General features: G+C 41.8%; 1 protein-coding gene across 1 annotated transcript; it reads left to right on the top strand.

The window, feature by feature from the left end:
* The first annotated feature begins 377 nt into the window (after positions 1-377).
* On the top strand, positions 378-11,273 carry F11R (F11 receptor). The gene is made up of 10 exons (XM_006861763.1): positions 378-435; positions 8,890-8,958; positions 9,104-9,211; positions 9,419-9,565; positions 9,831-10,033; positions 10,206-10,308; positions 10,456-10,563; positions 10,754-10,766; positions 11,062-11,110; positions 11,238-11,273. Exons 1-10 carry the CDS (start codon positions 378-380, stop codon positions 11,271-11,273), a joined length of 894 nt encoding a protein of 297 aa, XP_006861825.1.
* Positions 11,274-16,663: the final 5,390 nt, after the last annotated feature.

Genomic DNA, 16,663 nt, shown 5'->3' with positions numbered 1-16,663 from the left:
ACAGGGACAGAAAACATTTCTGAGGAAACAAAGGTAATGGAACTAACTGAAAAAAGAATTCAAAAGAATGATGTTTTGATACCTTCAACCAATTGACAGAAAGATGGAGGAAAGCAAGGCGAACACAGGGAAAACTTTACAAGGATTCAGGAAAACACTACAGAGCCACCGCATTCCTTGGAAACCCTACATAGGTTCGATATTAGTCATAACCGACTTGATGGCACAACTACAGAGAATCTGGAAAGAAGAAAAATATTTGGGATGAAACACTGGGGATCATTAGTATTAACAGATAGAGGAAACAACCTTCATGAAAGAAGAAGACAAAAATTGTGAAGTGGGAGTGGGCCAGAAGTAATCGAGAAGACTGCAGGATGAGTTCAGAGGAAGAGCGTGGTCAGGAGGGTCAAATGTCCTACAAAGACTGCAGAGGTAACTGAAAAAGTGAATCCTATATACCCCTCATTCTTAGTTCACTTTAAGGAACTCTGGTGGCACTGTGGGGTAATCACTGCACTGCTAACTGTAAAAGTTGGCAGTTCAAACCCACCAGCTGCTCTAGGGGAGAAAGATGTGACTGTTCCTGTAAAGCTTTATAGTTGTGGAACCCTAAGGAGCTGTTCTCCTTTGTCCTATGTTGGGTTGCCATGAGTTGGAATTGATTCAGTGGCAGTAGTTAAGTTGACTTTAAATTTTGGAAATTGGGATTGATGTACAATCTATACATTTAATAGAATTTGTTCCCAAGAAGCTTTTACTAAATTGACATTATACACAGTATGTTATAGTCGGGATATCTTAGAAGTGAGAAATGTGATTGGTGACTTTAGTAAACACAATTTTATTCCCAAGATGAGAGCAAAGTAGTAGGTTGTAATAGGTTGAGCAATGAATAGGTATGTTGGATGGAAAACAGTATATATATATATGTGTGTGTGTGTGTGTGTGTGTGTGCATAGACTACATCTACCAGAAGATTGGAGAAGAAGGAAGAGGGTTCCAGTTAGAGAGGCACTCAAGATCAGTGGGTGATTTTCTGTACACAAAAGGACCAAACCTTTGAGCAGATCAAAGTCTTATCTGTGACTTCTTGTGACTTTTCTTGCTGTTGTGTTAGAAAATTAAACTTCACTCTGCCTAAGATGCCTTCATCTGGAGCTCTGCTAAAACCTGTTCACCATGGGTGACCCTACTGCTATTTGGAATATTAGTGTCATAGCTTCCAGTATCAGAGCAAAATGTAAGCCACCATAGCATAAAAACCCCTCCAGAAAGACAGGTGATGGATTATCCACTCTTCAGGTGATGGGTTGTTTCCACATTTTGGATATTATGATAATGCTGCTATGAGTATTTGTGTACAAGTGTTGGGTTTTTTCCTCCCTAAATTTCATTTATTTTGTTATTGTTGAAAGTATACCCAGCAAAGCATATTCAACAGTTTCTACATGTACAATTCTTTGTTGTAAGTGCTACCAAGTCCGGTCCTACTCATAGAGACCTTGAATAGGGTTTCTGAGGAGCGCCTGTTGGTTTTCAACCACCGACCTTGATGTTCAAACTGACCTTGCGATCCATGTACAATTTAGTAAGTGATTATGCTCTTTGAGTTGTATAGCTATTCTTAGCCTCCTTTTCTGGGTTCTTCTTTCATTAACGTAAACTTACTGCTCCCTAAGGTTCCTTTCTAATATTTTGAGTTGTGGTTGTCACTTTGATCCTGCATGTGAGGGGGCTTCAAAAAGTTTGTATAAAATGGACTTAAAAGAGCATGGATTTTTTTCATGAGCTTTTTGAAGCACCCTCGTATATAGTTTCTTTCTTAACTTTTTATTGTGAATTGGACGAAAGTTTATAGTGCAAACTGGGATTCCATTCAGTGATTCAGATGCATTTTGATGCATGATATTCATTTGTAATCCTACAATGTAAAAGCACTCATCCCAGTTCCTCCCCATGTCTACTGCTTTTATTTATGCGTTTCCCCCCCACTTCCTGCTTTCTGAGCTTTATCCCTGGGCAATGGCTATCCCTCTGGACTCATTTCGTTGGTTGAGTTAAAGAGTGAGGTACCTCCTTGTTGTTACTGTTCACCTTATGTTATTGTTGTTAAGTGCTGTTGAGTCAATTCTGACCCACAGTGACCCTGCATAGAGTTTCCTGAGTTGGAGCTGGTGGATTGAACCGCTGACCTTGAGGTTCAAACTGACTTTGCGATTGAGTGCATTATCCTTCAGCACTACACCTGGGACTCCTGTTCACCTTGAGTTGTTGTTGTTAAGTGCCATCAAGTCGGTTCTGACCCATAGCGACCCTGTAGAGGGTTTCCAAGAAGTGACTGTGAGCTTGAACCACCAAACTGGCAGTTCAAACCGACTTTGCAGTCTAGCGCATTAACCCACAGCACCACATCAGGATTCCCTATTTGGCTGAAAGCTGAGTCATGAGAGTTAATTTCAGAATTAGCTCAAGGCTAATTCCTGTGACATGGAATTGCTCCACCCTATGTAATCTTCTTTGGAGCTCTGGTGTGGTGCTGTGGGTTAATGTGCTGGGCTGCAAAGTCACTTTGAACTGCAAGATCAGAGGTTCAAGCTCACCAGCTGCTCCTCGGAAACCCTATACAGGGTTGCTATGGATTGGAACCAACTCTACGGCCCTTACTGAAAACACAATCTTTTTTATCCTATTCTGACACCAACAATCCTTCCCACAGAACTCTACTTCACATCTGGGTTTGTGTGGCCACACAAAAGTCGTAGATAGTACTCATGATTATAAGGAGCTTTGGTAGTGTAGTGTGGTTACATGTCACGTTGCTAATCTCAATCAAGATCAGCATTTCGAAACTGCCAGTGGTTCCGTGGGAGAAAGATGAGGCTTTCTGCTCTGGTAAAGATTTATAGCCTTGATAACTCTATACAGTGTCACTGTGAGTCAGAACCAACTTCACGGCACATCACCACCACCACTTCTCATCATGGGGTTTATTAGGGAATGAACAGGGTATGATTCAGGATTAGAAAGAGTTTAGGATTTTGCCATCCTCCAGTCAGAAACACCTCTTCTCTGCCATTGTGCAGGCACTCCTCACTCTTGTCTTGGGCCTCAACTTGTGACCCCTGGCCTCTGCCCTGCTCTATCAAGTGTTATGAAGCTCCTTTAACCGGTCTGTAAATGCCTAAATGGCGCATTCTGCAAGCCAAGTTCCTGCTCATAGGAACTTGGCTTTACTCAGCCCGTGGTTGTCCTAGATGCTGCTCTAGCTCGCCATGCCAGCACCTCTGCTGCCCTGCTTTTCCAGGTAGGGATTGCATGCTAAACTCATAGACGTCTTTCTTGATGGTCCTGGGATCAATTGTTCATGCTTCTGAGGTGTGGGTCCTTTTCCACCTGGTAAGATGGTAAAACTAACCAATCACAGCATTGGTGTTGTTAAGGCTGTTGACTTTGTGATCCAGTGCTTTATTACACAGTACCACAGCAGGGCTCCAGTCCCAGCATTGTTGTTGTTGTTGTTGTTAAGTGCCGTCGAGTCGGTTCCTACACATAGTGACCCTGTACAGGGTTTCCGAGGGTGTAAATCCTTACGGGAGTAGAAAGCCTTATCTTTCTCCCGCGGAGCGGCTGATAGTTTCGAACCGCTGACCTTAAGGTTCGCAGATTAGAGTCCTATATACCCTATATAGCCTGGTGTGGTGCTGTAGGATAAGTGCTTGACCACAAGGTCGGTGTGAACCATAAGGTCAGTGGTTCAGACTCACCAGCTGTTCCTCAGAAACCCTATACAGGATTGCTATGGGTAGGAACCAACTCAATGGCACTTAAACAACAACAACCCAGTCATTGGAAGAAGATATACTGTACTGAAAACCAGAAAGTATGAAAGATGAAGTCTTGCTATCCTGATTTCTAAGGCACATTCCAGTTATATTTTTTACAAGACAGGTTTCTTTGTTCTTCTGGCAGTCTATGGTACTTCCAGTAGTATTCTCCCGACACCATAATTCAAATGTATCTCCTTTGTAGGTAACTTCATTTTTCTCCAGCTGCTCTCAGCCTTCTTGTGTTTGATTATGAGAGGTTTTGGTTATTTTCTTTTGACATTTATCCTGTTTGGGGTTTGTTCAGCTTCTTGTATGCTTATCTTCTCATCTTTTATGAGGTTATTGAAGTTTTCTTCCAACAACTCTTTGATAGTTTCCTATGTGCTTGTCTCTTCCTGTTCTGGAATTCTGGTCACCCATAAATTGTTCCTCTTCATGGTGTCCCACTTAACTCTTAGTCTTTCTTTGGATTTTTTCATTCTTTTTTTTTAATTATTGTTCTTGTAACATACTAGCATTGAGAAATTTAGCTCACTAATTTGGGCTTCTGTTGCTTTAAATTTGCATTTATTTTGTCTTATCTTGTGTTCTTGTCGTGTTGTCCTGTAAAGTTTTTATTGTATTCTCCTTGCTTTCCTCAATGTTTCTATTAATCGTTCTTTTTAAATTCTTTTTCAGTTAGTTCCATTACCTTTTCTTCCTCAGAAACATTTTCTGGATCTACATCTTGGTCATTATTTTTAACCATTCTCTCTTGTTTGTGTGAGCTAAAATGTCTGTTGTCTCGAGGCTTTGTGGGGTTGACCTGGTTGTGAAAACAGACAGTGCAGTTGTTGGATCCAGGAGGTAGAAAAATCTGGGGGAGCTCCTGCAGTTCATGGAAATCAGGAGATGGTTGTGGAAAGGATGTGACAGCAGAGTTCCTGACCCTGTGGGCCTTGGTGTTATCCATGCTCAGGGAACTAATTCCAGAAGTAGTTTGTGGGGGCCCTTGATGGAGCTGGTTTCAGTGTCTACTAGGACCACAGGGCAGCTGGGAGAAGGGTGACTATTTAAATGCTGGTCTGGTGGCTCTGATAGTTTGTAGGTCTGGAGCTGAGCCCACCTGAATCCAGGCACCAAAGTGGCAAAGCCAGCTCCCACCTTACACTGTGTGTCTCCCAACCACTGTGTGTCTCCCAGAGAGCAGGGTCTGTACTGAGGATGGATAAGGAAGGGTTGGCACTGATCACACTTCTGGTCAACTGGGGGAAAGTTTGGAAAAGAAGAAATCGTAACTTTTCCATCTCCGTAGTGAATTTGCTCTCACAGGCCTCCCTCCTCCACTGCCTTAGCTGATCACAAGAGAATGGAGCCACGTCTGTCCAGCTGTAAACCAGTCATCCTCCCTCTCTCCATCTCTGCTTGACTTCTCCCAGATAGCACTCCATCCACTTTTCTAACCTTTCTCCTGAAGTTCAGGGTGCCACAATTTTCATCTGTGTCTATTTTATTTGGTCTCTCATATCTTTGTTTTAAAGGGTCCATGTAGTGTATCAGCCATCTTGCTGGACGTCTGTCCTTTGATTTCTTGACTGCTGCTTCCATGAGTATTGATGTGGATCCTAGCAAAATAAAGCCTTTGACTGCTTCAGTCTTTGTCTCTGACTATTATAATGTTATATATTGGTACAATTGTGAGGATTTTTGTTTTCTTTACATTGAGGTACAATCCATACTGAAGATCTTTGATCTTCATCAGTAACTATTTCAAATCTTTTTCACTATTTATGTCTTTTATATTATCAATATTTGCTTTGTATATTTAGGTACCCAATATTGGGTACATATATGAGGGTGAGTCAAAAATTATCTATACTCTAGCTGTAGAATTTATTTCCATCAACTTTTAGAAAAAACAGGTACATTGTTTTTCGACATAACCTCCGTGCTTTTCAATTCATTTTGTCTGTCTTTCAACAAACTTTTATATTCCCTTATTGAAAAATGTTTTAGGCTGAGCTGAGAGCCACAACTGCACCACTGTCTTCACTTCTTCATCAGAGATGAATCTTTATCCTTGAAGATTTGCTTTCAAGGGACCAAACAGGTGAAAGTCTGGTGGAGCAAGATTAGAACTATAGGGAGGATACTATATATAACACCTCAAAATGAAGTTTTTGCAATGTCATCAGTATGAGCAGAGGTGTGTGTGGACGGGCATTGTCATGTAAGATCACAATGCTTCCTTGAATAGCAATCTTATGTCTTTAATTTGAAGTTTAGATTTCAGTGCTTCAGTGAGCATCTCACTGTAACAAGCACTGTTGATTGTTCAACCTTTTTCCTGATAGTGTTTCCATACTGGCTCTTGAGAATGCCAGAAAACTATAAGCATCAATTTTCCAGCTGGTTATTGGCTTTTGAACTTTTTCTTGGTTGGTTTATTGAGAGTAAACGACAGCGTATGGAATGGAACCATCCTCAGTTGCCAACCAAGATTTCTGTTTTGTTATTTTTATATGGTTTCTCATTTTTTCATTATCTTGTCAGTTTGTTCTTAGAATGTTTTCCTGAATTCTTCTAATTTTTTTTTCTGTGTTCTTGCTTTCATCTACAATTTTCTTGATAATTCTCTCAATCCATTGAAGGTACCTAGATAGGGATTTTTAAAAATTCCTTATCAGATATATCTAATACCATTTCTATCATTATATTTTGTGTTTCTGTTTTGGTCACTTGTGTGACTCACCCTGTCTTCTTTCTTCATATAAGCTGAAATTGTTTCTTGTCACTGAAACATTGTGGTATCATTGTATTTATGTTTAATTAATTGTATGCTGGTATGTTCTTAGACATTCATTACTTGTCTCTTGGTGGGTATAATAGAAACTAGAAGTATATACAGCAGTTCTATTCACTGTTAATTTATTGTTGATTGCTAATTATTGTCAATCAAGTGGGTTCTTTTAGTGTATTAATGGACCATGCAAACATTAGTCTCCACAATCCTGAGACCAGAAAGAACTAGATGGTGCCTGACTGCCACTACCTACTTCTCTGAAAGGTATCACATTAGAAAGAAGGTCCTGGATAGTGGTTTTGTGTCATGGAGTCAGTTCCGACTCATAGAGACCCTGTACAGGGTTTCCGAGGCTGTACATCTTTACGGGAGCAGAAAACCTCATCTTTCTCCCACAGAACAGCTGGTAGTTTCAAACTGCTGACCTTGCGGTTCGCAGCCTGATTCGTAACCACTACACTACCAGAGCTCCTTAGACAGTCCTGGATAGAGTGAAAAATATGGAACAAAACTCAAAATTAACAAGCATGAATATGTTATTACTAGCCCTTATACTTGTCCATGGAGTCCTGGTGTGGCGCTGTGGGCTAATGCATCAGACTGCAAAGTCGTTTGAACTGTAAGGCAGTTCAAGCTCACCAGCCACTCCTTGGAAACCCTATGTAGGATCGCTATCCTACATAGGGTTTGGAATCCACTTGACGGCACTTAACAACAACAACATACTTGTTCATGCTTTTCACTTTATTCGGGATCTTTCTTTTATGTATAGCTTTGAATTACTTTCTAGTCTATTTACTTCCATCTGTAGAAGTAGCATCAGCATTGTTTACATTTTCAGTCTGGTAGATATGAACTATCAGCTTAATGTTTTTGTAAGTGGTTTTTGTGTCTCTCGCTGCTTTCAGGATCCTCTTTTTATTTGTAGGTTTTACAAGCCTAACTATGATTTGTCTGAGTTTATTTTTGAGGGGTTCTTTGAGCTTCGTGGATTTGTAGATTCATATCCTTTATTAGACTGGGGAAATTTTTCAGTTGCTATACCTTCAAATCTTTTTTCTGTTCCTTTTATCTCTCTGGAATTCCCATCATATGTATTTAAGTCTCTTGTCACATAATTTCATTAAACCGTGCTCAGCCTTCTTGAGCCTCCATTCTTGCTCTGTAGTGTCTGTGACCTGTCTTCTAATCCACTGAATCTTCTGTGTGATTAAATCTGTTGATAACTGTTTTGTATCTATCATTAACGCTATTGTCCCTTTCAGTTGAGGTATCTATTTTTATTTGTTTGAAGCAAATAATTGTTATTTATTGATCTTTTAATTTTAAAAAAGTTTTTTTGTGAATTGGATGTGCCATTTGTGTGTTTATCTAAGGAAGAGGGAACTCTGATATAAAAATGAAATAAAAGCATATTTCATGAATGAGTAATTGTTGAGTACTGTTTCATAATACAGCAGTTACCATACTGTCCCAGAATTCTGTCACTGCTTCTTAAATTAGAATGTGTGGTGATTTCCATCTGTGACCCCAACCATGTGACTGTCTCTTCCCTCCCTGCCCATGTCACGTGATTAGCCTTTTCTTTCCTCACTTCCTCCATTCACCCCTGCCACCTTTTCTCTACCATTCTCCATTTGGCAGAGGGAGAGTAAGGAGATGACGGGAGCCCAATACTAGTCCTAAACTCCATCTCAGGAGCAGCTGTGTGGTTTTAGGCGTGTTTTAAGTTCTTGTTGTCTCAGTTCCTTGTGTAAAATTGTGATAATACTGATGATCTGTCATTGGTGTTGCAAAGATCAAATGATACAATGTATGTGAAAGCACTTCAAAAAGCACAAATGTAGATTATCATTATCCTTATTGCTGCTCCTTCCTTCCTAGATTATTTAACAAGTGACTGAAATTTTTTGTTGAGAAGCTTACTCTCAACCATGAAATGTCATTTTGGAAGCTCCCCCTGAATAAATAGGAATCTCATTAGATTACTGAGAGTCACAAAGGGGAAATGTTAAGTGAAAGAAATTGCATATGTAGAAGAAACATTTAATTTGATAAAAGAAGTATTGATCTGCCATTGTTGCATAGGATAATGGTGGGAGTATGCCCACCTAGAAAGAGCTTGGATCTCTTGAATCGTACCCCTTTAGGATCTCAGCCCTCTATGGAGAAGCCCTCTGTGAGTCTGGGCTCAGTTCTCCCATCAGAAGGGCCTGCTCTTCCTATTCCACACATTTCTCTATCCACGCCTGATAAACCCATCTCTTTTCTTCACAGGCCCCCTGGCATTGAGCAAGGGCTCAGTATTCACTCCTTACCATGAAGTCAGTGTTGATGAGAATAAACGTAAGTTTGGAGGGGCTGTGGAAGTGGGCGGTGGGCACGAGGGTGGACAGGTGCCAGCCACCTTAGGACTTGGAGAATATCCTAATCTATGGCTTTGTGCCCCTCCCTGTCATTCCTTTTTTGCTCACTTTGATCCTGTCTGCAGCCGCCACATTGTCCTGCTCCCATTCGGGTTTCTCTAGTGCTCGTGTGGAGTGGAAATTTGTTCAAGGCGACATCACCAGCCTTGTTTGCTTTAACAACAAGGTCACAGGTGAGTCACTTCACCCCTGTTCCTGACTGTCTTGTTTGTGGAGGGATCAGTGGTAGGAATTGGGATTCTAAGGAAGGGACAGAGCCTGGGGCTTAGGTCCTGGGGGAAGAAGAGGGCCCTTGTGTGCTCTGGGTGCCACCTTCACTGTCTCCTTTTCTTAACTTTCCAGCTTACTCTGTCCCTGCCCTGCTTTCTCTTTCTTGTTAGCTTCCTATAAAGACCGAGTTACATTCTCAGAGAATGGCATTTCCTTCAGTTCTGTGACCCGGAAAGACACTGGATCGTATACGTGTATGGTGTCTGAGGATGGCGGAAACAGCTATGGAGAAGTCACCATCCAGCTCCTTGTGCGTGGTATGTGCCATGTGTGTTTTGTATGGCTCTAGAACCAGTTGCTTCCATAAGCTCTTAGCAGGATCTACTAAACTTTTAGGTGCTCATTGGTAGTGAGAATGTTGCAGGTGGTATATTTATGGAATCATGTGGATCCTGAGGAGAAGGGGTGAACCCCTGTGGAAACTTACAGCAGGGGAGACAGTGATGGACAGGGTGTCATCTTAATTGGTTACTTAGATTTCAGGCAGCCTTCCTTGCATTCAGTACCGTTCTCCATCCCCAGTGCCTCCATCCAAGCCTACAGTCAACATCCCATCCTCTGCCACCATTGGGAATCGAGTGGTGCTGAGCTGCTCAGAGAAAGATGGTTCCCCACCCTCGGAATACTACTGGTTCAAGGATGGAGTACTGATGCCTACAGAACCCAAGAGAAATCGTGCCTTCAGCAACTCTTCTTATGTCCTGGATCACAAGACTGGGGAGTTGGTATGGATGGGGTGGAGGTGAGAGGTGGTGGTGGGGAGCACAGTTACAGAACTCTTGAAAGTGAGGAGGAAGAACAAGTAACTAGATGAGCTTGGAGTTGGGTTCAGGAGGCATAAAAGATGAGGCACATAATTTTTTCAAACAGGAAGCCCATTTCTTTTCTATTCTTTAGACCTTCGATCCTTTGTCGGCCGTTGATACTGGAGCATACTCTTGTCAGGCGCAGAATGGAGTTGGGTCACCTGTGAGGTCTGATGCTGTGCGCATGGAAGCTGGTAAGTTAAGGTGTGGCTTGGTCTTGGGGTCAGGCCTGGGTAGGGGAAGTGCGGAGGACGGTGTCTGCTTTTCCTCCTGCTGTTGGTTGTGCTTTTAGTATGTTGAGTGAGCATCCAGATGCCTGGTCTCTTGTTTGTGTCTTGTAGCGGAGCTGAATGTAGGGGGCATTGTGGCAGCTGTCCTTGTAACACTGATTCTCCTTGGGGTCCTGATTTTTGGCATCTGGTTTGCCTACAGCCGAGGCTATTTTGAGAGTAAGTATTTGCCCTCAAAGTTTCTCCTTTGTATCATTCCCATTCCAGGACATGATTCATGGGCCTTCTCTGAGTTTCAGGGTTTTCCTCTAGGAGAACCGCTTACCCCTGTAACATAAATCAAGTGCTGCATTACATAGTAGGTCTCCCTCTTGCTGTACAACTCATTGTCTCATTTCTTCTCTTTCAGGAGCAAAGAAAGGGTGAGTGAGATGCTGCCTTTGGGACGTGCTGAAATTGACAACATGGATACATTGGTTTGATGCTAAAATGGGCCCAGGGAAAGCAGTTGGAAGTGGAGGCAACTAGCCTAGTTGGGAGGGTTTTCCTACTAGGCTCTCTGTGTCTAGGCTTGTCCAGTTTTTCTCTGCCCATACTTTCCTACTGACCACTCCATGTTTCCCATTGAGTTCTCAGGTTTGACATATAAATTTGGTTGATAGAAGTTACTAGAAGGGCTTGGGGACTGATCATCTGTGTCTTCTGGCTTGTCTACAGGACTTCGGGTAAGAAGGTGATTTACAGTCAGCCTGCTGCTCGAAGTGATGTGAGTATACATGCCTCTGAGAAGAAGGACCTTCTAGCTGGGCTGAGGGGTTCTAGCTTGTGTTTATGTTCAGGAGTGCCAGCTAAAGAATCCTACAAAGATTGACTGAAAGTTTTTATCTTCACAGGGGGAATTCAGACAGACCTCATCATTCCTGGTGTGACCCTGGGCCAGCTCATGTTGTGTCCTCTGTGCTTGCCTTACTCAGGTGCTACCAGGCCCTGGCCCCTGGTGTGTCACAGGATGCCTTATTTGTCTTCTAGTGCCCATCAGGGGTCCTACGTTTATCTAAGTTAGGTTGTGTTTTGTTTTGGTTTTTTTAAACATAATGTTAATTTTATGCCTCTTGGTCCTTTATGCCCCCCTTTTCTTCTCTGCCCCCCACTGAGTGGCCTGAGACTTGTGTCAAGCTTTCAGCCCCGGAGTGATGCTTGGTGACTTCCTTTCCAAGTAGACAGCAAGAGTGTCCAGGCTCCCAGAAGTAAGCTGTGATCACTGTCCACTTAGTGTGGTGTGGACTTTGACTAGGGATATTGAACCTTGCTTCCAAGTTCTTTCTTCAGTACAGAGCAGTTTTAGAATGGAGGTTGAAGACTGGAGCAGCTGAAGTGGTTATTTGGTGACGACAGCATCAAGTCTTTTCTTCCTCCAGAGTATACTCTTTTCTATGTTCTCAGTGGAAGTACCAGTGGAATCCTCCTGCACCATCATCCACCTGAACACAAACAGACCATGTCTGTAGGGGAAATGGGAGCTTTTATTGGAGAGTGTAGTAAGCGTCCAGGGAGCATGAAGTGAAAAAGTTTTACAATCATTGATCTAAAGAAAACAAAGTTGGAGCTGGTAACTCAAACCGTTACCCTTCCTTTAGTTGAAGCAACTGAGCAGACCATTGTAAAGACATGTCTGTAAGGCTCTAGAGATATGTGTGAGAGTGTGTGTCTATGTGGTCTTAGCTCTGTGCTAAGATTGTATATTGGAGGGCTTCTTAGCTCTTCAGCGAGATTGCTTGTGTGTGTCTGTATGTACCTAGATGTTGCTGGAAATAAAAACTTGGTTTGTCAAAAAATTCTTGGGGTGAGTGAGGGAATGAGGTTTTTGAGGATTCCTTCTTTTTACAAGCAGGAAGATGCCTTAGAACCAACCCTACTTCTAGCAAACTGAGACTAGTCCCAGCATTCTGTCCTGCCTCCCTGTGCTGCCCTTTCCTGGTTTCTGTTTCAGGGCTGACTCTCTTGTGGCCAGGTCTTGTTGGAGGTAGGCACAAGAGAGTTCTGAAGCTGTGTTCTGGGGCTCTGCTTGCCTTGTTCTACCAAGTGAGAGGAAAAAGTGCCCACCTTCCACCTCCTGTCCAACACTGATTGATTGTTGTTGTTACGTACTGTCCAGTCAGCTCTGAATCACAGCGACCCTGTATAGGGTTTCAAAGGAGTGGCGGGTGAGTTTGGACTTTTGACCTTGTGGTCAAGGGCTTATCCTACAGCGCCACACCAGGATCTCTCTAATTCCACAGGAAAAATTGCTCCAGAGCCTGAGGCAGATAGAAGCTTATTTAGGGGAGTGAGAGTTTGAGGTTGGTAGACTGTGCTAGAGAGAACCTCTGGAGTTGAGCAGGTTACTGTCATGGCTTTCCTTTTCTCCATTTAGATCCTTCTTTGCTGTTTAACCTTCTTTTCTTCTGTCTACTACAATTTCTCAACACATTTCCAAGTCTATTTATTAACTAGCAAGAGGGAAAATTAGGGATCATCCTGCTGGGTTGATTTTGCTTATTTATTTCTGTAGAGTTTTCTAATGTGCCATGTTGCGGTAAGCTATTCCCCTATGTAGAAATTTCTATCAGAACTGAAGTGTTTTTCTTTCTTGCTTGTTATCAAGTATCTAAAGGGCGGGGGTGGGGTGGGGATGGGCAGGACAAACAAATCAAACTCTCAGTAAGGGTCATGCACCAATAAAATGAAATATTCTGGAGGGAAATCAATCAAATAACAAAAGTAGAGATTATGAAGTGGTTCGATAAGAAGGTGATGTTTAAAGTATGTTTCAGTTCTGTGGCATGGTGGGAGGACAAGGTGGGAGACATGTGGAGAAAGGCTGCAGGGAAGCAGAGGTGTGACTCATTGCTCCTGTAAGTTGAGGTGAATGGTTCCTCACCCTTGGACATGTGATGACTATGAGTCAGTTATTACCAGCCTTGGAATTTACCTCTCCAGCTTAACAGTGGCCCATTTGAGTTGGAAAAGAACTTGTCTGCTTTGTTTTAGAATGTCAAAACCAATTTTTGTAATAAATGTTTATTTTTCACATTGAGTTTGTATAAATTCTGAGGTACTATATTAAAAGGAAAATTGGGACTCTGTGATTTAGAGATTAAAAAACTACCCTATAGTCTTAATTAAGAGATTAAGGGTGTCCTTCCTTAAAGCTGCATGTTGTTGTTGTTAAGTGCCATCAAATCGGTTCTGACTCATAGCGACCCTGTAGCAAATGGTAAGCTTGAACCACCGACCTTGCAGTTCAAACAGGTTTGTAGTCTGCCTCATTAACCCACAACACCACACCAGCACTCCCTAAAGCTAAAGCTCCATAGGTACATTTTAATTTAATTCATCGCTGGCTTGTTCTTGAATGAGGATCACTGAAAGGGGAATGTCCTGTATAAAAGGGAGATTTGGAGGCATAGAGGTAGTATATGGAAATTCAATGTGAAATTGGACTTCGAACCCTCTTTTTTGCAACTTGAATGATTGCTATCCTCTATTGACTTATTTCCATGGTATTATTACAATCCTTATTTCCCAAGTAGAAAATGAGCTACAGAAATGCTAAGAAGCCTGCCCAAGCTCACACAACCAGTACTAGGAAAGTAGAAGTTAGGATCCGAGGCAGCTAGGAGAGGAGGGTTGGGTAGCCTGTACCCTGCTCCCAGTGATCCTAAATGGAAAAGGGTTCTGGAGGAGGAGTAGCTGGAGAAGTTAACTTTTTCTGTAGAGGTGGCTATGCTATAAGCAGATTAGAGCATTAAAAGTTAACGATGTCGTCCTGGGACTTCTGAAATGTAACTCACTTCAGTTTTCCATCCAAGCAAGATATACAGGATACAGTGTGATAAAGTATGATGCTTTTTGTAAGATGGAGGGTCCATGAGTGTCACCCTCTGGAATGAAGGACAAATCTTATAGCATTTTTGTCAGTGACCCAAATGAAAAACTAGTCATGCAATATACGTGGGTGGCTAGGAATTAAAAGGAACCATAAATTTCAACTGGCAGCATGAGAATTCAAGATACCTTGAGAGCTGTAATGATAAACCCAAATATATTAGAAAGTGAAATTTATTAGTAGCAATGCTTAACAGTCTACCTTTGGATCCAAAATATCGACATGTTTAAAGTAGGGAAAATGTAGAATATATTGAACTAGAGAAATGATGGTTCCTGTTTGCTCATTGCTAATGACACTGTACTCCTGTATCAAGTTCTGTTTTAGGCGCTATTACTTAAAAAGATTGTAGACAAACTGGAATATGTTCGGTGAACTCAGAAGGGACTTAAAACATGCCATATAGAAACTTATAAAATAATGCTAAACCTAGGGAATAGAAGACTTCGGCAAATCAAAAATTGTTTTGTGCCGTCGAGTCTATTCGGACCCATAATGACCCTGTATAGGGTTTCCAAGGAGAAGCTGGTGAACTCGAACCACCAACCTTGTAGTTCAAATGACTTTGCAGTCTGATGCATTAGCCCACAGCGCCACACCAGGACTCCAATAATCATCTTTGCATATTTGAAGGATTCATAAAGCCTCAAGAGAGAAAACCAGGACCGATCGATGCTCAAAGGAGACTGGTTCAGAATGTGGTTCCCTTCAGAGTTTTTCAAGATGGAATACCGTAGATCCTCTGGTTGGTGGTTGTGTGCCACCGAGTCGGTTCTGACTCAGCAACCCTGTATAGGGTTTCTGAGGCTGTAAATCTTTACAGGAGTAGAAAGCCTCATCTTTTTCCCATGGAGTGACTGATAGTTTCAAACTGCTGATCTTACAGTTAGCAGTCCAGCTCATAACTCACTATACTATTAACCTGAGGATGGCAGTTCAAACTCACCGAACAGTGAACAGTGAAAAGGCCTGCAACCTGCTTCTGTAAAAATTTCAGCAAGACAACCCACTGGAGCAGTTCTCTAAACACATGGCGATTGCCATGAGTCACAATCTACTAGATGGCAGTAGGTTTGGTGGCTATGTTTTGTATTTTTTGGTTGTGCACATGGAAGAATAACAGCTTTGAAGTCAAGCCTTTCTTTCTCTTCCATGACCTCTGACAAGTTACTTGTTACCTAACTGTAAATATAAAAATCAATCCCTAACCCAACCCCTAACACTAACCCTAGTGCTAACCATAATCCTAACACTAAACAAAAGTCCTGTTGTGTCATCCGAGTCGGTTCCGACTTATAGTGACCCTGTGTAGGGTTTCTGAGGAATAGCTGGTGAGCTTGAACTGCCAGGCAGTTCGAATTGTTTTATAGTCTGACGGATTAACCCACAGCGCCACACCAGGACTCCAAACAGTCCTAGACATAGCCTAAACCTAGCCCTAGCCCTAACCCAACTCCTTGCTCCTGTCCCTTCTCCTGCAAAAAAAAGTGAAAGGCCTCATGGGAAGTAATTACAGAGCTAATGCAAAGTCAAAGTCAATTTTAACTCAGAAGGAATATATTAGAAGATAAATATCTCTAAACATAATGGCTAACCCTGTTTTAAAACTTCAGATGCAATACCAAGTCCAGTTACTAAACATTTTTTATTGTTTTATGGTAAGCAGAGTTATTCTCCCAGTTGAACCCACTGACTTTTATGCTACTAGATTCAAATGAAACAGTTTCAATAGCAGTAAAAATAATTGTGACTTTCCAAGAAGCTTCAAGTAGAAATATATAGTAATTTATTGAGAAACAACACAACTTATTTTGACTAAATATTTAAGGAAAAAGCATTAGCTTTTTCAAAATCATGGCTGGTGAACCCAGTAAACTCTTTTTAAGCTTTTATTGTGAATTGAGTGATAGTTTACATGGCAGAACATCAGTTTTGCATTCAATCATATTTTGTTTCATTGCAATGATTACAATCCCCTTCATGCACCATTGGTTATCAATATTTGCCTCTATTCCCTCTTTTTTTTTAATGTATACAAAAACACAGGAATATATAATCAAAGGGCACATTTTGCAAGTCAGCCTCCTGCCCTCCTGCCTGCCAGCACACAGCCTTTCTCTTTTCATAAGTCTAGAGTCCTCAACTGCTCTATCTCTCCACGCCATCACCTCTGACTCCATCTCTGGTTTCACTGCTTCTTTGGTTAGGGTCCCATGTTCTGCTCATGCTCTTCCCTCTTGATGGTCCTAGGGTCCTCTGTTCCTGGATTGTAAGATTAACTACTGCCCTCTTTTTGTTACACGTCTTCTACCTTTACAATTGTGACAATTGCAATTAGTCATGATCACAATTACTCACTATTGAATGAAAAGAGTCCTATCCCCATCTTTC

Source organism: Chrysochloris asiatica, unplaced genomic scaffold, assembly GCF_000296735.1.
Source record: "Chrysochloris asiatica unplaced genomic scaffold, ChrAsi1.0 scaffold00042, whole genome shotgun sequence".
In the NCBI taxonomy this organism is placed as follows: domain Eukaryota; kingdom Metazoa; phylum Chordata; class Mammalia; order Afrosoricida; family Chrysochloridae; genus Chrysochloris; species Chrysochloris asiatica.
Note: the sequence above shows the minus strand (reverse complement) of the source record. Positions and strands in the feature narration are given on the sequence as shown.

What these genes read in the sequence shown, in the direction of transcription:
- F11R (XM_006861763.1), top strand. Translation starts at nt 378, where the DNA reads ATGAGTTCAGAGGAAGAGCGTGGTCAGGAGGGTCAAATGTCCTACAAA. An exon ending in ATCACAAGACTGGGGAGTTG is followed by an intron (nt 10,034 to 10,205) that starts GTATGGATGGGG and finishes TCTATTCTTTAG; the next exon opens with ACCTTCGATCCTTTGTCGGC. An exon ending in AGCCTGCTGCTCGAAGTGAT is followed by an intron (nt 11,111 to 11,237) that starts GTGAGTATACAT and finishes TTATCTTCACAG; the next exon opens with GGGGAATTCAGACAGACCTC.